Below are 26012 nucleotides of genomic sequence, written 5' to 3'. Positions count from 1 at the left end.
GTGTTTCCAGTCTTCTCGGATAAGGATACTAAACCGGCGGTCCCGTCTCTTCAAGCTGCACTACATTAACCTGAACCGAAGGGACGTAAAAGAACCACTGGGGACGCAATAAACCCTCTGGCAGTGACCACCCCCAGTGACAGTGCTTACTAACAGAGGGCCAGAAAACTGTATATTCGGTTAAATATTACAAAGACAAAGATTACAAAGTAGCAATAAAACATCATTCCAAACCCCTTTCTCCACCAACCCACTAACGACAAGTAATGAGTCGAATTAAACATATACACTAACGCTCAAGTCTTAAGAAAAACTATACTGTGGAAAAGACAATAATGACTATACTGAGTAAAAGACTATAATGCCTCTTACATATACTGAGGATTGAAGATATTGAGCATCTTTCCGGTTTTTATTTTCTGTTGTTTCTGTTTTCTTATCGACATGGCGCAACCAATCCATTCGAATTTCATGTTTGCAAACCTTGAACTACACATGTTCTCGTCAAAGTTTCGCGCAACTTTTTAGATGTGCGCAACTAGGCACATTGGTTATGTACGTCGTTCATTGACCGTTCATGGCAGCTTAATCAACACGCGCGTTCCAGAATTGATTGAGTGGGTGGGGGGAGGGGGGGGGGGGGGCGCAGTCATAGATAAAAAGATAGTGTTTGAAGATCCTTCAATAAGAAATTACCCACTTTTTGCCGGCCAAGGGGGGGGGGGGGCGCACCCTGCGCATCACCCTGTGTACGCGCCTGATCAGCATTTGAATTTCATTAAACTACATTATGCATTATGCATACCGGTCCACCAAACACCTCCTTTTTAGCCGTGCTAAATAGAATGGACCGGTCTAATTTGGTTTAGACGCCGTTCATTTCATATACCAAACACCTACTATTTGGAAAGGCGCATGAAAAGAACTGCGTTTAAAGCCGCATTGTCAAAAGTTTAATTCCGGTGGTCCGACGGAAACCTCAACCGTTAAAAAAGAAAAGAATCTATTAGAATCCGAGATATTTAACAGGCCATCCGCTCTAAATTATCAATCACACCCTCAAAGAAACTTCCAATAGACACACTCCTTTCAATATTTTAAAATATTATTCGCGTTTCCTTTAAAAATCATCGGAGATTTTTACGTAATCGACCGGAAATAAACTGGTGATAATGCGGCTTTAAACTAGGCCTAATTTCATTTAGGTTAAGTTCAACCAATTATCCATGAGCCGTATTCAATGCAAAAGCATTGACGAATCAAGCCGACTGTTGCATCTTCTTTTGAACGCATTTGCGTTGAATAAGATGTTTTAAGATAATAGAGTTTATTTTTTTCTTGGCACATGCATCGGGTGTGGGGGTCTCAAACCTAAATATAGCTTCCAAAATTAAGAAATCTTGTGTAGAGTCTCAAACGCTGTACGACGCACAAAGCTGACGAACTTTGTTTTCAAATCGGCGCACCCAAGGATATTCATCTTAGTATTTGCCAATAAATTATTAAACAGCTTCGTAAATACAATTTCAACAATAGATAATTCTCGAATCAACACAATTAAAAGCTTACAAGTAGAGGAAACCATGCGGTGGCACATCTATTTTTTTTATTTTTGACAAATGCAACTTTCTTGTCCTTGAATGATTTTAATAAATGTATACATCTAAAAACTGTGTATCTGTCGATACTGAACAGGGTAGCGGGAAGTCTGATAGCAAATTATTTCATTTTCTAGCTGGGACTACAAAAAAGCTAACACAATATAATAAGTTCATCAGAAACTCAAATAAGATTAAAGGCGGCCTGGCGTGGATCTGTGCGCCATGCGAAATACCGAAAGAAAAAGTCTTGCTCTATGCCTTTTTTCTTTTAATGGTGATGGGATTGCGATTAAAACATGTCCTTTCAATCAAGGCACAGGTGTAATATCATGAGACGAGGTTATGCGGGAGGTTTAGACAATTGATTTACAATTCAATTGATCGACAGGTCTGTTCACAGATGGTGATTACAATGCTATTGGTACAATGATGTCTATTCACCATGTCAATAGCGAGTAATAATGTTATCCGGGGAGCCACGGGATTTCGCAAGTGTAAAGATCGCTGTGACCAAAGAGTATAAAAAGGCACATGAGACAGCGAATGTTACCTTTTCCGGCGAGCACTCACCGTTGATTCAGGTAAGAAATCATCAACTATAAAATGCGGTGGCTTAGAGCTATCGAATGATCGTCGTATAATTGCTTTCTAGTGGTTTCCAGCTATCGATTGATCGTCGTATACTTGCTTTCTAGTGGTTTGAGCTATCGAGTGATCATTGTATACTTGCTTTCTAATTCCGCAGGTTTCTTCGAAGATGAAGGTTTTTCTCACCGTGTTGCTTGGCGCAATCTTGGCCTCCCTCGGTACGTGTGCAATCATAAAAAAAACCAACAATACTAAGGTAGAACAATAAAATTTCAAGCAAGGACAAAGGCACAAACCTATCCGATTCTGAGTATTCAATTATTCAGATTGGCTATCGTTCCAGAGCAGCAATGTTTTTACCCAAATAAGTGCTAATCATGGTGTGTGTTCTTTCCCAGGTCAAGGAATGTTGTTTGGGAGGGGCACGTTCCTCGTCAGCTCGCCCAGTGACTTCCTGTGTAAAACCATTCCGTTCTTGACTCCATTTGCGACGGATAGCGTGCACGTGCAAATCACTCTTCACATGGACGAACAATCGGGACCAACTTACGAAGCAGCGGTTAACTGGGTAGAGCAAGTCTGCCGAGAGGGATTAACCACTTGCGTGTCCGCATCCGGTCCGGTTTCTGGCAACCGGACAGTCACGGTCCAGTGGCTTGCATATACGAGTATCCCGGACAATAAAGGACTGCATTCGACTGTGTCCATCGATAGATGGACTGCTGGCACCAAATGCACAGCTGTTGACTTTGTAGCTATGAGTAAGGTATGATAACTGAAATTATTCGAGTAGGAGAGTGCGCATTGAAGTAACCAGCCCTACCACCTTTTTCACCTTCAAATGAGCAGAATTTTTAATATGTCCTATTTTCTTTCCGCTTTTAAAAAAAGAAATGCTCGTAGGGAAACGAAAAGTAAATTAAACGTTACCTATATTTATAATCCTCTTATCTTGCAGTCCTTCCCGTCCGCACCGTATGTTTTCGTCACTGCTGTTCACGACTCCCAGCAAAAGAAACACGATAGCGCCATTGTCTGGGCCGAGGATGTCACTTCATTCGGCTTCCAAATTTGTCTTCGTGAGTTGAAAAACTACGACGGAGTACATGAATTTGTGAAAACAGTAAGTTCAATGGAGAATCTGAGTAACAAACCAAACAATCCCGTAAGGATATTTGTATTCAGATGGTGGCCAAATAACGCGCTATTAGGTTGAGCGAATGTACGTTGTGATACTTGTCTCTTTTTGTTAAGAGGTGATTGATAGGGGAGAGTAGGTCCAAGTTAGCAGAATGAATAAGCAATCTCGCTTTTTTTTATCGAATTGTCATATTGGTATGTTTCTGTTAAGGCGTGGCTTGCCCTAGAGGAAGTCCCCACCGGATGGGACATCCCGTACGAGAGCGTAGTCACTCTACCAAACCTGAGTCCACCAAAATCTACTGAGCACTACAGTTACTGCCAAGTAAGTACAAAACTACGACAGCGAAACCCATGAGATATTTTCTTTCTTTCTATTTTGCGGTGTTTAAAGTCTTCAACAGTAATTAATAAGAGGACATTTAACTTTGTTCCGCAAATTTTCAAGCTAAGTTTCTTGGAAAACGCTAAGAGCATCTAAATTTAAAAAATGCTATCGTGTCTCGATTTACAGACGGTGAGCTTTGCCAAGCCGTTCTATCAGAAACCCGTGATGATCACAACTTCAAAGCAGTGACCCCTCTGATCCGAAAGCCATCCACCCGAAAAATAACGCCATCACAGAATGGGTCGAGGTAGGACACTCATTCAAGTGTACATATAGATTTTCTAAGTTAGTTTGTTTGAGAAAGATGCAATAGCTTTTATACGTATATTAAAAAGAAATATCTATCGATCTCGACGGACACTAATTTCGGACCCAATGTTTTGAGTTTCCCACAGTAAGATTCAAAAAGGAGCCATTTATTACAAATAACAATATTGCAATCATCTTTACGTAATATTTATCCCGTTATTCATTAACGTTCCATAAGAACATTACCGTAAACAACTTCAAGGTCTGCATGAAAGATATTCAGCCATATGGAGGCCACCACGACCCCGTCTCGATCAGCTATCTAGCTGTAGGCTGTGAGTATATATTCCAAAGCGCTCCCGAGTATTCGTAAACCTTTAAACCGACGTGGAAAATCTTTTGGTCACATTTGTATCACACTTAATTTCCTTTCTTTATTATCAACTTTATTTTGGGATAATCGATTATCGAGCATATCCGACAATATTATTATTATTAGCACGTAGGAAATGGGACGACTCTTTTGGATACTAGCTTTACGTCGGGCAGGGAGGTTCTATTGGTCTACTAATAACATTGTTATCAAAGACTTTAGTTCGCTGACGGATACTCATTTTCAGACCTGAATCCTTGTGAAAACATGCAATGCACCCACTACGCCACGTGTAAGGCTTATGGACCAAAGGACGCGCGCTGTGAATGCGCTGAATCCTGTCCTACCTACGACGATGAGCGGTGCGGTAGCGATGGCGTCACTTACAAAAACGATTGCTTGTACAAAAAGTACATCTGCGAGAGTCGTTTGAATGTGACTATTGTGCACCTTGGGGCTTGTCAACGTGAGTATCCAACTGACTTAGTAATTGTACGTCTCTTCTACCAATAATATCCCCACCCCCACCCTCTTGATGTCTCAAGTACCTATTTCGTCCCCAGACTTCATCCTGCACCGTGGCCGAGTCACCCTGGATCTCAGCACTTCAGACGTCAAATGCGAGCTTGTCACGTTCTCCCCGAAGAACTTTGCGAAATACCGATTAGTGTAGGTGCAAGCTTCTATCAATTACTACAACACCCAGACCAGACTTTCGTCCACGACGCCGCCGTAACCTGGGCAGAGAACATAAACATTTACAATTTCACCTTGTGCGGTCTAAAGGCCGGCCGCAATGACCGCGCGACCCCGGACAACGGCGCGACATACGTGGATTACATTGCTTACCAGGGGACCCCTGTGGGTGCTGTGGTGGGAGAAATTACTTTGGCTGAATGGTGGCAAGAGACCAAGTGTCAAGACGTTCCTCTACCAAGCGTAAGCTACTCTGTTGGATACTATCCTTTACTAATATCCTTACCATCAAAGCAACTTCTACGCCTCCATACTGTATATTGTCAACAAAACAACACGTGGGTTAATGATAGTTCTTCTATTGCAGGACAAGTTCTCAACAACCCCTACTGTGCTTGTGACGTCAGAGCACATGGTAGTCGGCCAGAAGCATGACGCTGCCACCATCTGGGTGGAGAACCCGTCCAATACATCCATTACAGTCTGCCTCCGAGAAATGCAGAACTTCGATGGACTTCACAAAGACATCAACGTCGTACGAAGAACCGTTTTTACTTTCGACGCAAAATGTCTTTAAAAAATGTCTTAGCCCCTTTTGTGCTTGCTTCGACTCTTTTTTCCCCCACTGTTTTATAGAAAGAAACAGTCGACGCGTACTGCCAGGTAAGGTTGCCTAGCGATTGTCTTTCTTATTTTGCTTATTTGATCTGTGATTATTTTAGATCTTGAATCTCTAAATCTGCGCATATTTTCTTGTAGGATGTCGCGCTGTCAAACTACACCAGTGTTCCCAATGTTATCGTTTCGGCCGTCCATAAGCAGTCGTTTGGATCGACCATTCCAGAATACAACAGCATTTCCGTATGGGTGGAGGTATATGTCATTTTTTTGTCACAGGGGGTTTATGACAACGTAGATAGGACAGCGTAGATTCTATGCTTGCTTTATTTTCTCGTAGAACTCCCTCCGGGTCTTCTGCTCTCTCTGTCTCTGACTAAACCTCAGTCAGGCCATTTTCAGTGTAACTCGGCCTTCCTTTACATCGCCTTTTGATTCTCTCTCTCTCCTCCCATCTTTTCTGAACTGAAATCTTTTTTCCTCTTGATCCATTGTTATTTCCTCTTTATATACTTTCGTGACTCTTTAGTTATTCCTACGTTTTAAGCGTTACTTAGCTAGGTGTGAAGCGAAGGTGTGGGGGGAGGGGGGATGGAAGATAGAGGATTAATTAGGACATTGATATAAACCATGTGGCGGGAGGTATACTATTTTGGAATATTTCTCCTAAAATATACATCTGAAAAGAAGGGAGTTTCGTATCTAAGAATGCTCCATAAAGATAAAGCATAATCTTCGATTCCTAACATGTTTTTTTTTTCTCAGTATATCACAATTTTCAAGTTTCGTGTCTGCATCAAGGAATTGCACACACCCAATGGCTACGATTCGGTCTTCGTGTCGGCTATTGTGATGGGTAAGTGACGATGATAGACTTCCTTAATACCCCTCAACCGTCAGAATATACAACCGTTGGTGCTCTGCACGGGGATTATTGATATAATTCACAATATTCAACGCGTAAGAAACTGATTTTGACATTTCTCTATTTTTTGACAATTTTTAATTGTCACAAATGTTTTAACTTTGCCACTCAGATAACTTTAACACTTTTTTTCAGCCTGAAATAATTACAATACAGAAAAGATTGTCTATTTATTGATGAAAGATTATTATATTGCTAAATTTATATCGAAATAAAAGTATTTGCATTGTTATCATGTAGTTCTATGATCTTAGGAGTGAGCGCACACTGCGTGGACAGTTGGCCTTTAGCGACGCCATAATGAATCTCTGCAATACAAGCTGCAATCAGGGCTAATAAAATATGAACCCTCACCGCCATCTAGAATTAACTTAAAACTCTGGTTATTTGCCATACCCCGCAAACGCGCTTTCTTATTTTGTACTAGTCCATAGCATACACATTACATGTCTGAGGTCTCGAATTCCATGAAATGACGGATTTCATGGGAATATTGTGTACTTGCCAAGATCTAAACACATTATCCTATCCATTTGTTTCGTCGCTATCGTATTTCAAAAAAACAACAGCTCGCATATTTACAAAAATCAATCTTTTCTGAATAAATGGAGGTAAGCTTCGTGCAAACTGAAACTGTAACCCTTAAAGCTGGTTCTTACGACGAGTTAGGCGGAGACGTAAGCGCAATGTTTTACGCATGCTCAGTTCGTAGTCTTGTGCCCAGACCTCCTCGACGAGTTTGGTTAATTTATCCTCATGTTTCGCTTATGCTTACGTCGATCCGGTTTTCACGCGACATAAGCGTAGCATAGACGTACGATTATCAAAACTCCCCGTTTTTCTTGTGCTTACGTCGAGCCGGTTCTCACGCAACATAAAGGCTGTCCTTACTGGGACGCAAGCGCCGACGGAAACGAAAAACAAGTGATAATCGATTAAACACGAGCGCAAGCACAAGAAAGTCAGCAGGTTGCGTTCTCTTGCTCTTCCTCTTGCGCTTGCGTTCAAGAGCGAATCGGAAAATTACGTGCGCTGCGCTTGCCCTTACGTCCAAGTGAGAACCAAGTAACTTATCAATGATCCCAATATCAGCTCGCGCAGGAAGTTGTCTCCTTTTCCACAAATTTTCGCTTTTTTCTGCTTCTTATCAAGCTATCAAATGAACCCAGGCCCAGTACCAATGAAAACTGTCTGCGGATTTTGTACCAAGACCATTCGCAAAAACCAAGGACCTCTTACTTGATCCTCGTGTAAGTTTGAATTTCATCTGAAGTGTATCGGAAGTAGATACACCGAAACCTAATGTTGTTTCTTGTGCTCTCCACATCGTCTTGGTCCTGTAGCTCCAGATGTAAACGTGGCCTCACCTACAGTCCTGAAAATATCGCTCTCAAATAACCGTCTTATCGCAAGGATAGAGTTGGTCAAAACTTCGGTGGTGTTCTAATGTATATTTCTAACGATCTTATCTACACTTGTGCTAAAGACCTAAAGTCACATGGTAGAGCTGCTGTGCGTCTTACTTCATTCAAGTCGAATTGTCCGCTTTGTGTTGTCAGAATCTATCGCCCTGAGGAGAAGGCAGAATTAGATGGCAAGATAGATGAAGCTCTAGAACAGCTGTAAATTACTAGCTAAAATTGTCCGCTTTGTGTTGTCGGAATCTATCGCTCTGAGGAGAAGGCTGAATTAGATGGCAAGATAGATGAAGCTCTAGAACAGCTGTAAATTACTAGCTAAAATTGTCCGCTTTGTGTTGTCGGAATCTATCGCTCCGAGGAGAAGGCTGAATTAGATGGCAAGATAGATGAAACTCTAGAACAGCTGTAAATTACTAGCTAAAGGAGGTGATAGAGTGGTTTTCAAAAACCCGTGAAATACTATTTAGTTTATGTAGTACACTGTAATGTACTCCTGGTTTTCTTTTGTTTTGACAATTACACTTCGACAATTACATTTTTTGCACGGGATTTTGAAAACCACTCTAATTCTTGGTGACATGAACATCAATGCACTGGACAAGGCTGGATTCGGCTCATCAAGCACGCTACTATCGGTCTGCAGCAGTTGATCTAAAAGGTAATAAGGTACCTCGACCCCTAAGCACCACGTCCCCTCGACCCCTTAGACCACGTCTACACCAATCACCCTGAGAACCTAGTAAATTCGGAAGTGTTCGGCATAGGTTTATCAGACTATCTTCCAGTGGGAATGTCAAGAATTATGTTAAGGGTGTTGGGACATTTCTCGTTACTTGGCGATTCGGTTGTTAGGCGCGCGCGCGATCATCTGGGAACTTCACACTTTCAGGCGGGAAAATAAATTGGCGGGTAAACAATTTACGCGCGCGCGACATTATTAGCTTCGAAAACAAACGCCCGAAACTGGCGAGAAAAACGTAATAAACAGCAAATAACATAAACTAAAAAAATGGGCAAGCATGATTTTTCACCTAGGGCACCTTCTTAGCTACTTGAAGTGCTGACTTTTGCAAGAAAAGAGTCGTTTCAACGCGTATTTCACTATTAAAAAGAGTCGATTTTTTTATTCAAAACTATTCACAACAACATTCGCATTAGTAACCAGGCTTTATCACAATATTCAATTGCGCATGTGTAGATAATTCTACTTCCGATTGGCGTTCCTAACTCTAACATCTTTGCGAAGAACGGACGCTCTGCAATTTTTTTAGGCAGAGAATATTCACCTTGTTGCCCTCTATAAAAATACGTATCGATTTCCCGATATTGCTGACCCGACAAATCCAATCCAGCGTGAAGTATTTTAAGTTCTACTCAGGTAGTGGTCTACCAAGAGCCACTGGATCAACTATAAGCCGTCTAGCCGGCCATCATCCACCCCTATTTTGAAATCCTGGATCCGCCCCTGGCCATGTGTATATTATCTGCTAGATATTAAGTGTGAATCTGTAGCAACCTCAAAAGCGTGACTCTGTAGCCGTTGTAGACGTTGTATAATCTTAAATTAGGCCAAGTAAAAAAATACAAACTTGGGTCATCCGGATTTTTTTTTTAGAAAAGAGTGGGCGGGCGGCCTTTTTGTTTCATTTTCAGTATTTTTATTAATGTCTTCCAAAAGCAACGATCTATCCTCGAAGGACCTCGTATAGCAAGGGCTTCTTTTTGCATTGTGAAATACGAAGCAGGTGTCTTTTTTCACGGTCATCAAAGACAAAGAGAATGACGATAAATGGCTAAAAAGGCTTAAAGAAATAACAAATACAACTTTTTGAATGGCTGCATAAAATATCAATGTTTCATTGTAAGATTTTAGTATGTTGCTTGGCAGAAACATAAAACATGTTGTTGTTTTGAAGACAAATGATAGCTAAAGTATAAGTCTAAGCCTATATGCTGTATCCTCCATCTTTTATTATTAATTTTATAATCAATATCAATATTTTTGCAAAGCATGTATGATGCATTTTACTACGTTACGTTATATGAAATGATGAAGAAATAATAATAAAAAACAAGGGGCGAAAAGAAACAAACAAAAAGACCAAAAGATTTTTTTCCTTCCTGTAGGTAGGCAAGCAGGCTAGACACCTCACAATTTTTGTTTTTCTGGCAAAGATTAAAGAATGAATATAATCGTAGTGACGCTTTTTGTTACTAGCCTGACAGGTGAAGGGTACAGGAGGCTTCGGTTATTTTTTTAATTATCTATGAACAAAACTCCTATGAAAAATAAAAATAAAAAATCTATGACCAAATGTCATATAAAGTCACATTTAGCTGGCAAAATGCATGTTTATTTGGTTGAATTTTTGCCGGTACTTTTATGATTGTTTTTAGCTATTTTCTTGCGTGTTTGTATCGAAAACGGTCCCGCTGTGGCATTCTTAAGGACTACGTAAGAACTAGTTTAATTATCAATGCACGAGCTACGTTGACAAAATCATTGAAAATAATTTCATCAATAATTCACATCCTTACGCAGGTAGATACAAAACATGGGCTCTGTATAAAGACTTAACCTGTGTGGAAATGTTATAATTGGATTTCTTGGTTGATCCTAGCTGGCTGTGTCTCTTTTCTATGTTTTCCACCTATTGACTGTACTATGAAAAGTGTTATGTTCATACTTTTTGTCACGAGCTTGGCAGTCGAAGAATCCTCTGCGATAATAGAACGAGATGACTTTTTCAAGTCAGGGAAGTTTGTCCACCACACGAATTCGTATTTGAACGTTGAACCGATTGTGAAAAGCTCGGAGTTGGACTCTCTCTCATGCATGTGGAAGTGTTTGGAAACGCATTCTTGTTTTTCTATCAATATGGCCTCCGTTCCAGATTCCAATTCCAAGTACTTGTGCGAGCTACTTGCCACCGATAAGTACACCTCCTCGGAAAAGTTTCAAGTCAATGGCACCATGCAGCACTTCAGCATAGAGGTAGGTGTTTTTGGAGGGGGCATAAGGAGGTGCCGCAAAACCGCAAAGAAAAACGCACAGATGTCGCAAAGAACAACGCCAAAAAACGAAAAACTGTCAAAATATGTCAAAAACCGTAAACCGCGCAGTCTACGAAACCGCAATACCGCGGAATAAAATACGAAAAACCGCGCCAGATTTAAGGCAAAAACGCATTCCCTTACGCTCCCCTCTTTCAGGAACGTGCTACATTCTTATTCGTGCGCGAAGATAGGATTTTAAAAAGAAAGTCGATTTTATAAGTGAGGACTGAACTTTTTGGACTGTCCATGAGTGAATTGTTGTTATTTTATTTATTACAGTAAAGTAAAATATTTAAAAAAACCATACTGCGACGAAATTTATGGATAATATGCGGTCTCGAAACCACACTCCTTGACCTGTAGGCTTTCTAGTGATTTTTTCAATGCCTTATTGTTTATACATCTGCCTTTTTTACGCATATATTGCTGAAACGTATGAAAAAGAATCCGAATCGGTCCGTGTAACACTCCGACATTCAATATTTTGGTATTTTTTAAATTAAAAAAAATTGAACGTGATTTTCTTTTTAAACTTCTCTTAAACAAATCAAAATTCTAATTCAAACACCCTTTTTTATTAGGGTCCGTGTAACACTCCGCCATTCAACATTTTAGAGTTTTTTAAAGTCAAATAAAAAAATTCAAATGATTTTCATTCTTAATTTTTGTTATAGAAATCAGAAATCAAATCCAAGCCCTCCTTTTTTAATTTTTGATTTCATTTTCGCGTTTTAAAATCTAAAATCAAATAAGCAGTACCTGTGTAGCACTGAAACGTCCTGAAACTATGAAAAAGAATCCGAATCGGTCCGTCTAGCACTCCGCCATTCAATATTTTGGTATTTTTTAGAGTAAAAAAAAAATTTGAACGTGATTTTCATTTTAAACTTTCCTTAAAGAAATCAAAAATCAAATTCAGCCCCTCTCTTTTTATTTGGGTCCGTGTAACACTCCGACATTAAATGATTTTTTTTTTAAAGTAAAACAATAAAATTCGAATGTGATTTTCATTCTAAATTTTCTTGTTGGAAATCAGAAATCAAATCCAAGCCCTCGTTTTTAATTTTTGATTTCATTTTCGCTTTTATACTAATTTTCAAATCTAATCTTATCCCTGGTTTCCCGGGAAACCTAGCCTCCCTCGCAGACGTTTTCAGGCAGGCGTCGCCCGCCCCCCTCCACAAAAAAAGGCGTGGGTTAGCGAGCGACGCCTGCCTAAAAACGCCTGCGAGGGAGGCTAGGGAAACCCAGGTTCAGATAAGCCTCGTCCCCAGGCTACTCCCTTGCTGTCAGCTCCATGATTCTTTGCGCTCGGACTCACACTTTCCAATATGGCGGACGCGACAGAATTGGAAACCCGGGATTCTGCAAATATTTGAAAATAGGTGTAAAATCGAAAAGTAAATAAGAAGTACCGCTATTCAATATTTTGACGATTTTCAGAATAAAGAGAAATGACTTTGATTTCTTAAATCAAAAGTTCCGATAGAAATTAAAATCCAGCTTTAAGACTCCTTTTTTTATTTTTGTTTTCTTTGTGTTTTAAAGTCATAATAGACACCATTATTCGATTTTATATTTCGTCGCCATTAAAATGAAAAATGATAATTGAACCATTTCAATATCCGTTTTTCTATTTTCGTATTCAATCTAACACATGTAGGCTTCGGGGGGGGGGGGACTTGGCTGTATAGTATCAAGATAAATCTATCTGAGGGAGATGGGGGTGGTTTTTAGACATAACCTGGTAATTGCTTGTGTAGCAACGTGAGTCATGGCTTTATTTAAGAAGACATTACCTTGTCGAGCAAAACACTCACACATATCTCAGGTTAGGGATGTTTTGGTTAATAATCATGGCGTGCAGCGAGTATGCTCAGAGAGGAGCTTGCAAAGATTTTGTTCTTTTTCTTCTCAAAGAGACATACATGGTAAATATTGTCAGAGACATACATGGTAAATATATCAGAGACATACATGGTAAATATTGTCAGAGACATAAGCTTGTCTCCCCCTGATTAATAGTTTTTGACAAAACTAGTAATAGTCCCTCCACTTCCTTTAAATGTACAACCTTTAAAGCCCTATTGGCAACCAAAGCGATTGTTGTTGTTTTGAAATAGCGCCATTGATTGGAGGACTATAAAATACACATAATCATTCATTGATTGGAGGACTATAAAATACACATAATCATTCATTACCAACCCTCGAGGTGCGTGTTTCTTCTTGTTTTCGCCGGTGCAGAAAGCTTTTCAGCCACTGTTTCCAAAGTATTTAGGAAGAAAAGAACATAACATAAGAAACGATCAAGCAATGCGTGCTTCAGGATAAGGATCATTGACAAATGAAGATTGATACCTTCGGGAAAGATGTTGTTTTATTTTTATTCCACGCGATCACTCAAACTCGAAACTATTCTTTGTTTAATCACTGATAAGTACTATAACCTGTATTAAAAACTCTATGTTAATAACCATGAAGCGAGAAGTCGAGGTGAATATATGCTAAACACATGGCAAGTATATTTCATTGCTATGATTTGCAAATTCGACACACGGCAAAACTTCTACATTCTGTTTGTTCCTCTTGCATTTTCAGGGTTGCATCGAGGCTCACCTTTGAATCGAACCTGCTATTTTCATCCCTTCTATATGAGAATGAGTAGCTCAGAGTCTGAAAAACTTTGAATTCAAGGAAAACTAAACCCAAATTCCTTTGTAGCCGTTGTAATTGTTATCACGCAATTCCTGCAAGATTCCCCATAGGCAAGATACTGGCATCAACACGAACGCAAAAAAGCAAAATGCAAAAGTAATTATGTATTGTTCTTGGACGTCAGTGAATGATTGTTTCACGAACCTTTTTACATACTTAAATTTTCCGTGACCTTCGGCCTTTGGCTCGAAGAGGTAAAACCGCTTTCATATAACATCACGTAAATGCCAGCATATAGATAAATCTTAAAATTATTTGCCAGGTTTTGTTGTAAAACGATAAAGTAATAACTTCGCATATCGACGATTTTAACGCGATTTTAAAAACGATAGAGGAGGTTTCATAAAAGTTTTAAACAATTTGTAGACTTTCTAGTTTAGCACAGCGCTAAAATAGAGCCTCGATCTGATGTAGGCTTGGTTGCTTATGGGCCTTGAACGAATGCCGCCCACACGAGTAAATGTGCTGAAAATAAACACGAATATCTAAAAATATATTAAAATGAGTTTATTTCCGAAATAAACTCATTTTAATATTTGTCAGATATTCGTGTTTAATTCAGAATGAGATAAATTTCAAGGAAAAATTCAAATAATGATACTTGTTATTTAATTTTCCATTTTAGAGGCCAAAAAAGAGAAGCCTCAAAAATATTTTTAGGTAAAAATGCGTGATTTTCGTTTATTTTACTATATAAATTATCAAAATATTGAATGGCGGAATGTTACACGGACCGTAAAAACATTTCAATATCTAATGTTGTCCTTAAAGTGGTGAAATTTTGTGCCGAGGTCACTCTAACTAGTGGGGTACTCGTGGAACAATCGCGTTTAGTTTTTATTAGAAAGAAATTAAGGAAAAAAAAATTTTTGGGGGGCTGTTCCATATCCAAAATTGACAAATTTCATAGATGTTCCACAAAGTTAAACGATGTTGCAAGATAGATATGTTTTATATAAAATGGATTTGATAAACCATTAAAACGTTGTATGAAGGGAAAAAAAGCAAGGAATATTTCGGTTTAGAAGCATCGACTTGTTTGATTATATCTGGAATGTGAATATAATATAATGAAAATTTCTCTCCAGAGCCCCTGTGACGACTGTCTGAATGGCGCAAAATGCCAGGCTAACTATGAGAAAAACACCGGTGTGTGCAATTGCAAGCGTGGATACGTCGGAAAAAATTGCGAAAAAGGTAAGTGACCGGAACTGATTTGGTGCCATTGTGTGACAATTTGTAAATAGTCATTTGATTCCATGATTGTAATATGAGAGGGGGTGTGTGAGAGTAGAGAGAGAACAGCGCGTGAAGAACACGAGACAAGACAAGCGAGGAGAGAGAGATAAGTGAACACTTTTTATACTTTTACTACTTGATTACAGAAGAATAAATACCAATCAAAACCTTAGATTTTAGTGTATAGGCAAGTTCCGTACAGTAAGGGCACAGAACAAAAGAAGCCGCCCACATAACTTATGACCCTCTGCGAGACTGGAAAGCACTGACAAAAGGCCTCGTAAGGTGGGACCTTAGTCGGGGGGCGTCATGCGAATGCCTTATTTAATACAGCGGAAACTCCTAATAACCGGCATTAAGACATCCCGAGTTACGCTTTATAAAGACTTAGCTGGCATATAAAGTAATAGATTTATATAATTTTTTTTTGATATTGTCTTTTTTTAGGTTGTGTATTCCCTCTTGGAATGGAAACCAAAAGCATCGCGGACTCTCAGATAACGGCCTCGTCGTTTGTACACATCCATTGGTCACCCAAAGACGGACGCATACGCAATCCATACAACGCAGGCGTTACGTATGGGTGTTGGCGACCGGCAACCGCACAAGTCGACGAGTACTTACAGGTGGATTTACTGGCGGTAAAGAACATCAACAAAGTCGCCACTCAAGGCCAGCCCTATCAACCGTACCATCTCGACCACACCCACTGGGTGACGCGTTATGCACTCAGCTACAGCCTGGACGGTGTCACTTGGACGACCTACCCGGAGGTGAGTCACGGGATATTCTTCTATGTTTGCATCGAATGTGAGGGTTTATGATTCGGCCTTACTGAAGACCGTTTGGTGTATGTCTTGAATGTGAGGGTTTATGATTCGGCCTTACTGGAGACCCTTTGGTGTATCTCTTGAATGTGAGGGTTTATGATTCGGCCTTACTGGAGACCCTTTGGTGTATGTCTTGAATGTGAGGGTTTATGATTCGGCCTTACTGGAGACCCTTTGGTGTATCTCTTGAATGTGAGGGTTTATGATTCGGCCTTACTGGAGACCCTTTGGTAAATGTCTTGAATGTGAGGGTTTATGATTCGGCCTTACTGAAGACCGTTTGGTGTATGTCTTGAATGTGAGGGTTTATGATTCGGCCTTACTGGAGACCCTTTGGTGTATCTCTTGAATGTGAGGGTTTATGATTCGGCCTTACTGGAGACCCTTTGGTGTATGTCTTGAATGTGAGGGTTTATGATTCGGCCTTACTGGAGACCCTTTGGTGTATCTCTTGAATGTGAGGGTTTATGATTCGGCCTTACTGGAGACCCTTTGGTAAATGTCTTGAATGTGAGGGTTTATGATTCGGCCTTACCTGAGACCCTTTGGTGTATCTCTTGAATGTGAGGGTTTATGATTCGGCCTTACTGGAGACCCTTTGGTAAATGTCTTGAATGTGAGGGTTTATGATTCGGCCTTACTGGAGACCCTTTGGTAAATGTCTTGAATGTGAGGGTTTATGATTCGGCCTTACTGGAGACCCTTTGGTGTATCTCTTGAATGTGAGGGTTTATGATTATTCGGCCTTACTGGAGACCCTTTGCTAAATGTCTTGAATGTGAGGGTTTATGATTCGGCCTTACTGGAGACCCTTTGGTGTATCTCCTGAATGTGAGGGTTTATGATTATTCGGCCTTACTGAAGACCCTTTGGTAAATGTCTTGAATCTGAGGGTGTATGATTAGGCCTTACTGAAGACCCTTTGGTGTATCTCTTGAATGCGAGGGTTTATGATTCGGCCTTACTCCTTGTCGTATGTCTTGATGCAAGGGTTCATAATTCGGCCTTACTGGAGATCTTTTGTTGTTTGTCGTGTCTTGACTATAAGCTTGTGATTCGGCTAAAGATCATGCTTCACTCGGCTGGGTAAATTCTCTAGTCCGCCCTAGATCACGCTTAAAATCGTACCTTTACCAATGCTCTTTCCTACTTTCTACGAACTTTTTTGAATAATCAATAAGTGAATTTCTTTCCCAGGAATTATCTGGTAATACCGACCGTGACACGGTGGTGTCACACACACTTCCGGTCACCATACTGACCAGGTACATCCGGTTCTTGGTGAAGGCCTGGAATGTCCTCCCTGCGATGAGAGTCGAGCTCTACGGGTGCGAAGGTATGGATTGCATCATGGCCGAAAGTGAATATAAGACCGTGGATCAAGCACTTTGCTTGATGTGGTTGACTTTACGACATAACATAACATATAAGTTACAGTATAATTGGTCTGTTCCAATGATCCAATCATGTGATATTCCGAGCCATTTTCATTGGCCGACACCTTTCGGCTGACCGCGACTCTTTTCTAAAATTGTCTCTTAAAATATTTTCTTTTGGAATTCTCAGCTTGCCTGTCTCCTCTTGGAATGGAAACCAAAAGCATCGCGGACTCTCAGATAACGGCCTCATCGTTTGTAGACTTCACTTGGTCACCCAAAGACGGCCGCATACGCAATTCATACAACGCAGGCGTTACGTGGGGGTGTTGGCGACCGGCAACCGCACAAGCCGGCGAGTACTTACAGGTGGATTTACTCGCGGTGAAGAACATCAACAAAGTCGCAACACAAGGCCAGCCTTATACCTCGGACCAACCCAACCTGACCCACTGGGTGACGCGTTATGTACTCAGCTACAGCCTGGACGGTATCACGTGGACGACCTACCCGGAGGTGAGTCACGGGATATTCTTTTATGTTTGCATCGAATGTGAGGGTTTATGATTCGGCCTTACTGAAGACCCTTTGGTGTATCTCTTGAATGTGAGGGTTTATGATTAGGCCTTACTGGAGACCCTTTGGTGTATCTCCTGAATGTGAGGGTTTATGATTATTCGGCCTTACTGAAGACCCTTTGGTAAATGTCTTGAATCTGAGGGTGTATGATTCGGCCTTACTCGAGACCCTTTGGTAAATGTCTTGAATCTGAGGGTGTATGATTTGGCCTTACTGAAGACCCTTTGGTGTATGTCTTGAATGCAAGGGTTTATGATTAGGCCTATATTGGATACACTTTGGTAAATGTCTTGAATGTGAGGGTTTATGATTCGGCATTTTTGGATACACTTTGGTGTATGTCTTGAATGTAAGAGTTAATTATTCCGCCTAACTGGAGATCCTTGTTGTTTGTCTTGATTACAAGGGGTTTATAATTTAATTGAGATCCTTTTGTGTACTTCATATTTACTGTTAGCTAGAAGAGTTCATAACTCGGCCTTACTCCTTGTTGTATGTCTTGATGCCAGGGTTCATACTTCGGCCTTACTGGAGATCTTTTGCTGTTTGTCGTGTCTTGACTATAAGGTTGTGATTTTGCTGTTTGTCGTGTCTTGATAATAAGCTTGTGATTTTGCTGTTTGTCGTGTCTTGACTATAAGCTTGTGATTCGGCTAGAGATCATGCTTCACTCAGCTGGGTAAATTCTCTTGTCCGCCCTAGATTACGCTTAATCGTACCTTTACCAATGCTCTTTCCTACTTGCTAGAAACTTTTTTGAATACTCAATAAGTGAATTTCTTTCCCAGGAATTATCTGGTAATACCGACCGTGACACGGTGGTGTCACACACACTTCCGGTCACAATACAGACCAGGTACATCCGGTTCGTGGTGAAGGAGTGGAATGTCCTCCCTGCGATAAGAGTCGAGCTCTACGGATGCGAAGGTATTGATTATATGATAATCGTAAATGAATAGGAGACTGTAGATCAAGCACTTTGATTGATGGAATTGATCTAACGACAGGGTTTTTGTAGCATTAACCATCTTGTCATAACTAAGTTAAGGTATAATTTGTCTGTTTCATCATGTGATCTTTCGAACCATATTTGTTGGCCGACACCTTTTGGCTGACCGCGCCTCTTTTCTAAAGTTGTCTCTAAAATATTTTCTTTTGGAATTCTCAGCTTGCCTGTCTCCTCTTGGAATGGAAACCAAAAGCATCGCGGACTCTCAGATAACGGCCTCGTCGTTTGTAGACATCTATTGGTCACCCAAAGACGCACGCATGCGCAATCCATACAACTCAGGCGTTACGTTTGGGTGTTGGCAACCAGCAAATGCACAAGCCGGCGAATACTTACAGGTGGATTTACTCGCGGTGAAGAACATCAACAAAGTCGCCACACAAGGCAAGCCTTATTCATCGTACTATCTCGTCGACCACTGGGTGACGCGTTACGCACTCAGCTACAGCCTGGACGGTATCACGTGGACAACCTACCCGCATGTGAGTGAAAGGAGATACTTTGGTGTATGTTTTGAATGTAAGGGTTTATTGCTCGGCCTTATTGGAAACCCTTTGGTGTATGTCTTGAATTTAAGGGCTTATGATTCGACATTGTTGGATATACTTTGGTGTATGTTTTGGTTTTATGATTCGACCTTTTTGGAGATACTTTGGTGTATGTTTTGAATGTTTATGAGTTTATGATTTAACCTTGTTGGAGATTATTTGTTCTTAAATTGTAAGGGTTTATCGCTAATTTTAAACTAAGATATTTGTATCTGGTTACATTTTCAATTTTCCGACATACACTTTTTCTCATCAAATCATATTACCATCACTATGTTTTTTCCCTACTTTCTGCAGTGATATTTCCCGAAAACATTGAGTACTACCTTTAAAGAATTTCCTGGTGATGATATATCAATTAACTTCTTTTCAAGGAATTTTCTGGTAATTCTGACGATGACACGGTGGTGTCACACACACTTCCGGTCACCATACAGACCAGGTACATCCGGTTCGTGGTGAAGGAGTGGAATGTCCTCCCTGCGATGAGAGTCGAGCTCTACGGATGCGACGCCTAACTGAGATAGTTGATTACTAAAAGTCTAACAAAATTCGTACAAACACACGTTCCCTGATTATTCATTGAATAATTATTTTGGGCCTTTCTAGATTGTAAAAATGCACAACATTGTATGAAAGTGGCTAGCAACAAACTTTTCGTACGATGCGATACAATAGTATCCAAATTTGCAAACGCACGTTTAACGGTTTTGCTGTAGTGACTAAAGGGTTCGATCCCCAATGTTTCCATGAGATGATCTCTTTTTTTTTTTCTACTTTTTGAAGCTGCTGAACTTGGTGTGTCATCACGTAGAAAAGTGTACCCGTAGCATCTTTGTTTGTTCGGTTTGCTAATATTTTATGCATACAAGAAAATAAATAGGAAAATAAATTTGCATTAATTAGTTACCTGACAGAGTCTTTGGTTGGTTACATCCGCAGTCACATTCTCGATATTTCTTAAAGCCGCATTGTCACCAGTTTACTTCCGGAGGTCCGACGGAAACCTCAACCGTTAAAAGATAAAAGAATCTATTCGAATCCGAAATATTCAACAGGCCATCCGCTCTAAATTAGCATTCACATCCTCAAAGAAACTTCAAATGGACACACTGCTTTCTATATTTTGAAATATTTTTCGTGTTTTCCGTTAAAAATCATCGGAGATTCTTACGTAATCGACCGGAAGTAAACTGGTGACAATGCGGTTTTAAGCGTGGACGCCACGTTTTAAAAATTAAACTTTTTAAAGCTTTTACAGAACAAGATTCGAAGTACGGGCTTCAGGACAGCTAGAGCAGAGAATATTTTGTCACAAGAGCACAACTAGCCTCCCTCACAGGCGTTTTTAGGCAGGCGTCGCTCGCTCCCCCCCCCCCCCCCACAAACGAGAGGAGCTAGCGACGCATGCCTAAAAACGCCTGTGTGGGAGGCTAGAGCACTACATGAAAGGTGTAAATCTATTTAAAAAAAAAAAAACCTTTCCATGAATGTATCTTATTCCTTGTAGTAAGTTTATCGCAAATAAATTTTTGTTCTCAATCGATTCAGAAGCTGGAATTTTTATAACAATAAGAGTGTATAAGACACATGGTGGTAGGCGAATCCATACATTTCTTTTAATGTCATTCCAAAAGGGGGTGGGTGGGTATAATTGTGAATGACCCTCACCTCCCTCCCCCCCACCCCTTGCTCCTTTGATACTTTCTTATCTGCTTATCGATTATACTGATCAGATCAGACGGGCGTAATTTCACCACCCTTTTCTGCGCTCGCATTGACTGCACAAAAAAGCACCTTTAATTGCGCGCTGTTCAAAGTAGCCAACATCTTCTGAATTGTATGAAAATTACAGCGACAGCCTGTCGTGATAATAGTTGGACCAGCACTGCATATATATCTGCACACGAAACCATTGTCAGTTGTGTTGCATTTTTACAGCCTGTGCGAATTATCACTAGCATTGAGCCGTCTTAATACTGTTTTAACAGCTGTTAAAACAGCTTAACCCCTTTGTTCTGCTATCTCTGTGTAAATTGCTCGGATTGTCATAACACGCCTGGGATCGCCACGAGACATGTTGCACAAGCGAGGAGATTAACATCCTCGATGCTAGCAGTCACCTGGAAGAAAACGGTACATGACATGGTAAGTAAATCCAATTATTCTGTGGTTTCATTGTGCTTCATCGGTCTATAAATCAATACGTCGTCCGCAATCGGTTTATAGTAGTCTGATGAGTTTGATAACTCTTGCGATGAGAGCACATGTTGGGCGAGATGCAGCGCTTGCTAAATATTTACAATTTGCGGTATTTCAAATCTTATCAAATCTTGTTTTCACTGTCCGCAATATCAAATGTACAAATGAATACGGCCGAGTTATTTGAAATATGATAAAAGAAGAGACCCATTTATTTGTGGATTAAAATCCTGTCTGGTTTACTTTTTTTACTTATCGTGTTTGAGGCAAAAAACACTGACCGGGGGGGGGGGGGGGGGAAGGGGGTTCTTCGAACTGATAGGGATGCTCGCGTATTTTTAAGGGATCAAAATTGGGCCTCAGTTTACAAACCTATATATTATCCATTTGTTTCACGAGTAATCGGCTACAATCTGCGACAATTCCTGGATAGCTCCTAATAAACTGATAAAACTTTTTACTGCCGCCCATTTATGCCCTCTTCTGTGTTGTTCTTTTATCAAAAGATGATAGAGTTCTTTAGGTAGTTTTCTAGCATAAAATACGCAACCCACGAACAACAAATTGATCCCTGAAACATATTGACTTATGAGCTTTTTATACATGTGGGAGACTTCAATTCAACGGAATTTATACATGTGGGAGACTTCAATTCAACGGAAATGACCACAAAATTTCAATAAACATAGTTTTCAATAAAATATTGCATATGCCATGAATTCTCCCTTTCCAGTATCGAATTTCAGCACGGATGCTTCCGACAGCGCAAATCAGCACACCTCATGGTACTCTGGTTCCTAATAGGGTGTTCATCAAGGGGGTACCAGACCGAGTAAGTACACGTTATCAGGGGGTTACCGGACCGTGTAAGTACACGCTATCAGGGGGTTACCGGACCGTGTAGGTACACGCTATCAAGGGGGTTACCAGACCGTGTAAGTACACGCTATCAAGGTGTTACCAGACCGTGTAGGTACACGCTATCAGGGAGGTACCGGACCGTGTAAGTACACGCTATCAAGGTGTTACCGGACCGTGTAGGTACACGCTATCAGGGAGGTACCGGACCGTGTAGGTACACGCTATCAAGGTGTTACCGGACCGTGTAAGTACACGCTATCAGGGTGTTACCGGACCGTGTAAGTACACGCTATCAGGGGGGTACCGGACCGTGTAAGTACACGCTTACAAGGGGGTTACCGGACCGTGTAAATGCACGCTATCAGGGGGGTACCGGACCGTGTAGGTACACGCTATCAGGGGGTACCGGACCGTGTAGGTACACGCTATCAGGGGGGTACCGGACCGTGTAGGTACACGCTATCAAGGGGGTTACCGGACCGTGTAAATGCACGCTATCAGGGGTATACCGGACCGTGTAGGTACACGCTATCAGGGGGGTACCGGACCGTGTAGGTACACGCTATCAACGGGGTTACCGGACCGTGTAGGTACACGCTATCAGGGGGGTACCGGACCGTGTAGGTACACGCTATCAAGGGGGTTACCGGACCGTGTAAATGCACGCTATCAGGGGGGTACCGGACCGTGTAGGTACACGCTATCAGGGGGTACCGGACCGTGTAGGTACACGCTATCAGGGGGGTACCGGACCGTGTAGGTACACGCTATCAAGGGGTTACCGGACCGTGTAGGTACACGCTATCAGGGGGGTACCGGACCGTGTAGATACACGCTATCAGGGGGGGTACCGGACCGTGTAAGTACACGCTATCAACGGGGTTACCGGACCGTGTAAATGCACGCTATCAGGGTTCCAGACCGTGTAAGTTTTGCTATCAGGGATGTCCCGCACCGTATACCGGACACCCCTGACGGATCAAGAGCATATTATAAGACGACATATTAGACCACAGCCACAAAATGCTTAAAATACTTGGGGCTTGATTTCATGTTTGATTTCCAAGAACACTTCAGTATCCCTAGCTGCACGCAACCACATAAACACTTCTGTTACATTTCTTTAGATGAGCGAGATCGAGCTGGAGGTAGCATTTGCCAATCTTGGGTTTCATGTGATAGGGGTCCGAATCATCGAGGATATGAGGACGGGGAGGCGAAAAGGGTAAGGACACTCTTATTCAGCTAAAGGATTGCCTAACGAGACACGAAAGGGCTATGATATTCCCTCCCCTCCTGGGGCCGGTTGCACAAAGCTTGGTTAAATCTTTATCCAGCGGATTAAATTAATCAAAGTTGCGTGATTGAACAAAGTCCGAATAAAAGTTATTCAGCGGATAGCATTATGCGGTCGGATACAATTTTATTCATCGAATAAATGTGAAGAGGCGTCTTGCATTCTAATTTTTTGTCAGAATTTAGACGATATGTTTACAGAGTGAAAGTTGAAACACATGCAAAAGACGCAATAACAGTTGCTAAATTTATCACAGGTTTGGTTCCTTTTAGAGGGTTCGAGTTCAAGCGCTGGCATTTTTTGTGTGACACGGTACCTTTTAGGGGTCAGAACAAGCTGCTACTTCGATATTAAAAAAAAACCAAAAATACATTTTCCTGATCCAGTTCTGAGTTCTACAATTGCTAAATATAGAATGTATAGAACTTACAAAGTATTGTAAGAAATATATTTTCATATTCCAGTTCTTTAGTTCTACTATGCTAAAGATAGAATGACAATACTTTTGTAAACATAACTGCAGAACTTGCCATCGGCAGCAATAAAAGTAGTTTAAAAGTCTATATTCTGTTGGTACCTTTTAGGGGTAAAAATTGGCTCGAGCCATGCCCTTTTTGGTACCTTTTAGGGGTAAAAATTGGCTCGAGCCACGCCCTTTTTGGTACCTTTTAGGGGTAAAACTGTAATTCCCTACGAGCATCCCCGTCATTATAATATGGGAGTCTCCCCCCCCAAGGGTCAATTTACAATGAACTACGAACTGAAGTACATGCAGCTCTGGCAGGACTGAAAACACATTTCTCGACAGAACGTGCAATATAGATTGACTCCCCCAAGACAGAAGGAAGCTAAGCCCTTTCCATGAATTACGTGCACTTTGCCCCAATAAATTGTTTGTTTTCTAGTATTTTGGTAGCTCTTGCTACGGCCGTCATTTTATTTGAAGGAAAAACAGTGCATGCTTTGCATTTTTACCATGGTAACGGGCAGCCTTTTAGTGGTACATGATAGCTATCTAGCGCATAGTTATCCAGCCTTCTATTTACGCTTCGTGTAACCCTATTTTATCCGCCGTTGTTTTAACGTCTTAAAAGACGTTGGGGGCGGATTTGACATTTTTGCGATTTTTTCAGTCAAATTTCCTACCCGTGGGTCATATTTTGGAGCCAAATCTTGAGAAATGTCCGCTTACCCCGGGCTATATTATTGTGATCAAGTATCCCTTGCCAAGGGCGTGCGGCAGAAGAAATATCGAGATAGCATGAACTATATAACATGCGTTTTTTATAATGTTTGCGCTGAATAGTGTAAAACACTGAAAAATAAAGTCTGCAAACACAAGCGGGTACCCAGGATTGGCTGAGGGGGAGGGGGGGAGGGCGGTCATAGGTGTCATATGGAAATGCATCCCACTTCTTGGGCGCCAAGGCGAACCCTCCTGTGTACGCTTCTGAATGCTTAAAGCTTCTGCTGTGTGCACTACACTTAACGAAAACATGCCAGTCCGTGGGTCACACGTACATACGTGGGCACTAGATCGATAGAACCTAACCACGGGGTTTAAATGATTGTCAAATTCCCTACCTACGGGCCAGTTTAACTGTTCGAACCCCTACCCCTTTCCGCACCCCCCACCGGCTTAACATTGATAGGTGCAAAGCTATCCGGTGGATAGGGACTTTATCCCGGTGGGTAGCGCCTATCCAGCGGATACCTTATCCAGGCTTTGTGCAACCGGCCCCTGGAAGAAATGATGATATCCACTCTTTTCCTGTAAAAAATGTATGGAAGCCGAAAGTCACAATTAACCTCTTGGCATGTTTTATATACTGGCGCCAGCCCCTAACTATAAGAAGGCCCCCCCCAACACGAGAAATCTATGATCTCACCTGGAGGATGTTGTTGGCCAGCCGCCCAGTCGCTCGCCTAAGTTATAAATGGGCAGTTATCTAATTTCTCGGTTTATATAGGTACGGGTTTGTTACGTTTTTGTCAACTGAGGAAGCGTTGATGGCTAGGCAAATGGTACGTAACAGAATTTGATGCCTTTTTAATCCAGAATTTCGACAATGACTAGAATTTACGTTTTCGCAGGGCTCACTATATTATGGAGGGACCACCTTGAATATATTTCCAGCCTATAAACAAAAGGTACACAGCCATGGCCGACTCCCACTAAGAAACCACGTGACGATTTGGCTGGCAAAATCGCGCGCGCTTCGGCTTTTGGCGGCAAAAGACAAAGAAACTTATTCAGTGCTTGAGAATCATCCATAAAGTTTCTTTGTGAGAAAGGG

The 26012-nt window shown here is 41.2% G+C and overlaps 4 protein-coding genes and 1 long non-coding RNA gene across 7 annotated transcripts; all 5 read left to right on the top strand.

Annotated features, from left to right (window-relative positions):
• The first annotated feature begins 2260 nt into the window (after positions 1 to 2260).
• LOC125559343 lies at positions 2261 to 3449 on the top strand. The gene is made up of 4 exons (XM_048721272.1): positions 2261 to 2407; positions 2588 to 2955; positions 3148 to 3312; positions 3444 to 3449. The coding sequence occupies exons 1-4, from the start codon at positions 2359 to 2361 to the stop codon at positions 3447 to 3449; spliced, it is 588 nt and encodes a 195-aa protein (XP_048577229.1). The 5' UTR covers positions 2261 to 2358.
• A 457-nt stretch (positions 3450 to 3906) lies between these two features.
• On the top strand, positions 3907 to 5045 carry LOC125561029 (follistatin-related protein 3-like). Its single transcript, XM_048723831.1, has 4 exons — positions 3907 to 3964; positions 4205 to 4301; positions 4587 to 4805; positions 4903 to 5045. Exons 2-4 carry the CDS (start codon positions 4235 to 4237, stop codon positions 5010 to 5012), a joined length of 396 nt encoding a protein of 131 aa, XP_048579788.1. The 5' UTR covers positions 3907 to 3964; positions 4205 to 4234; the 3' UTR covers positions 5013 to 5045.
• A 754-nt stretch (positions 5046 to 5799) lies between these two features.
• LOC125561031 lies at positions 5800 to 6810 on the top strand. Its single transcript, XR_007307025.1, has 2 exons — positions 5800 to 5908; positions 6419 to 6810. It is a non-coding gene; the product is annotated as an uncharacterized LOC125561031 (long non-coding RNA).
• Positions 6811 to 10458: 3648 nt separating this feature from the next.
• On the top strand, positions 10459 to 20437 carry LOC5521774 (lactadherin). 3 transcript variants are annotated; one of them, XM_048723828.1, is made up of 8 exons: positions 10459 to 10994; positions 14863 to 14971; positions 15461 to 15786; positions 17041 to 17179; positions 17410 to 17735; positions 18587 to 18725; positions 18967 to 19289; positions 19730 to 20437. In XM_048723828.1, the coding sequence occupies exons 1-8, from the start codon at positions 10665 to 10667 to the stop codon at positions 19871 to 19873; spliced, it is 1836 nt and encodes a 611-aa protein (XP_048579785.1). In that variant the 5' UTR covers positions 10459 to 10664; the 3' UTR covers positions 19874 to 20437. The 3 variants fall into 3 exon arrangements, with proteins under 3 accessions (XP_048579785.1, XP_048579787.1, XP_048579786.1); XM_048723830.1 differs by lacking the exon at positions 10459 to 10994 and adding an exon at positions 12781 to 12887; XM_048723829.1 differs by lacking the exon at positions 10459 to 10994 and adding an exon at positions 12796 to 12987.
• Positions 20438 to 21321: 884 nt separating this feature from the next.
• Positions 21322 to 25758, top strand: LOC116604544 (protein boule-like). Its single transcript, XM_032367069.2, has 4 exons — positions 21322 to 21503; positions 22291 to 22389; positions 23546 to 23643; positions 25686 to 25758. The coding sequence occupies exons 1-4, from the start codon at positions 21465 to 21467 to the stop codon at positions 25756 to 25758; spliced, it is 309 nt and encodes a 102-aa protein (XP_032222960.1). The 5' UTR covers positions 21322 to 21464.
• The last annotated feature ends 254 nt before the right edge of the window (positions 25759 to 26012 follow it).

This window comes from Nematostella vectensis, chromosome 2 (assembly GCF_932526225.1).
Source record: "Nematostella vectensis chromosome 2, jaNemVect1.1, whole genome shotgun sequence".
NCBI classification, from domain to species: Eukaryota; Metazoa; Cnidaria; class Anthozoa; order Actiniaria; family Edwardsiidae; genus Nematostella; species Nematostella vectensis.
The sequence above is the reverse complement of the archived record's forward strand: the minus strand, read 5'-3'. Positions and strand labels throughout refer to the sequence as shown.

Bases quoted from the DNA above. Each gene is read 5' to 3' on its own strand.
- LOC125559343 (XM_048721272.1), top strand. From the start codon at position 2,359: ATGAAGGTTTTTCTCACCGTGTTGCTTGGCGCAATCTTGGCCTCCCTC. The intron at 2,408-2,587 runs GTACGTGTGCAA...GTTCTTTCCCAG, and splicing joins CGCAATCTTGGCCTCCCTCG to GTCAAGGAATGTTGTTTGGG. The intron at 2,956-3,147 runs GTATGATAACTG...CTTATCTTGCAG, and splicing joins ACTTTGTAGCTATGAGTAAG to TCCTTCCCGTCCGCACCGTA.
- LOC125561029 (XM_048723831.1), top strand. From the start codon at position 4,235: ATGAAAGATATTCAGCCATATGGAGGCCACCACGACCCCGTCTCGATC. The intron at 4,302-4,586 runs GTGAGTATATAT...ACTCATTTTCAG, and splicing joins CAGCTATCTAGCTGTAGGCT to ACCTGAATCCTTGTGAAAAC. The intron at 4,806-4,902 runs GTGAGTATCCAA...TTTCGTCCCCAG, and splicing joins GCACCTTGGGGCTTGTCAAC to ACTTCATCCTGCACCGTGGC.
- LOC5521774 (XM_048723828.1), top strand. From the start codon at position 10,665: ATGAAAAGTGTTATGTTCATACTTTTTGTCACGAGCTTGGCAGTCGAA. The intron at 14,972-15,460 runs GTAAGTGACCGG...GTCTTTTTTTAG, and splicing joins CGGAAAAAATTGCGAAAAAG to GTTGTGTATTCCCTCTTGGA. The intron at 18,726-18,966 runs GTATTGATTATA...TGGAATTCTCAG, and splicing joins CGAGCTCTACGGATGCGAAG to CTTGCCTGTCTCCTCTTGGA.
- LOC116604544 (XM_032367069.2), top strand. From the start codon at position 21,465: ATGCTAGCAGTCACCTGGAAGAAAACGGTACATGACATG. The intron at 22,390-23,545 runs GTAAGTACACGT...ACATTTCTTTAG, and splicing joins TCAAGGGGGTACCAGACCGA to ATGAGCGAGATCGAGCTGGA. The intron at 23,644-25,685 runs GTAAGGACACTC...CGGTTTATATAG, and splicing joins AGGACGGGGAGGCGAAAAGG to GTACGGGTTTGTTACGTTTT.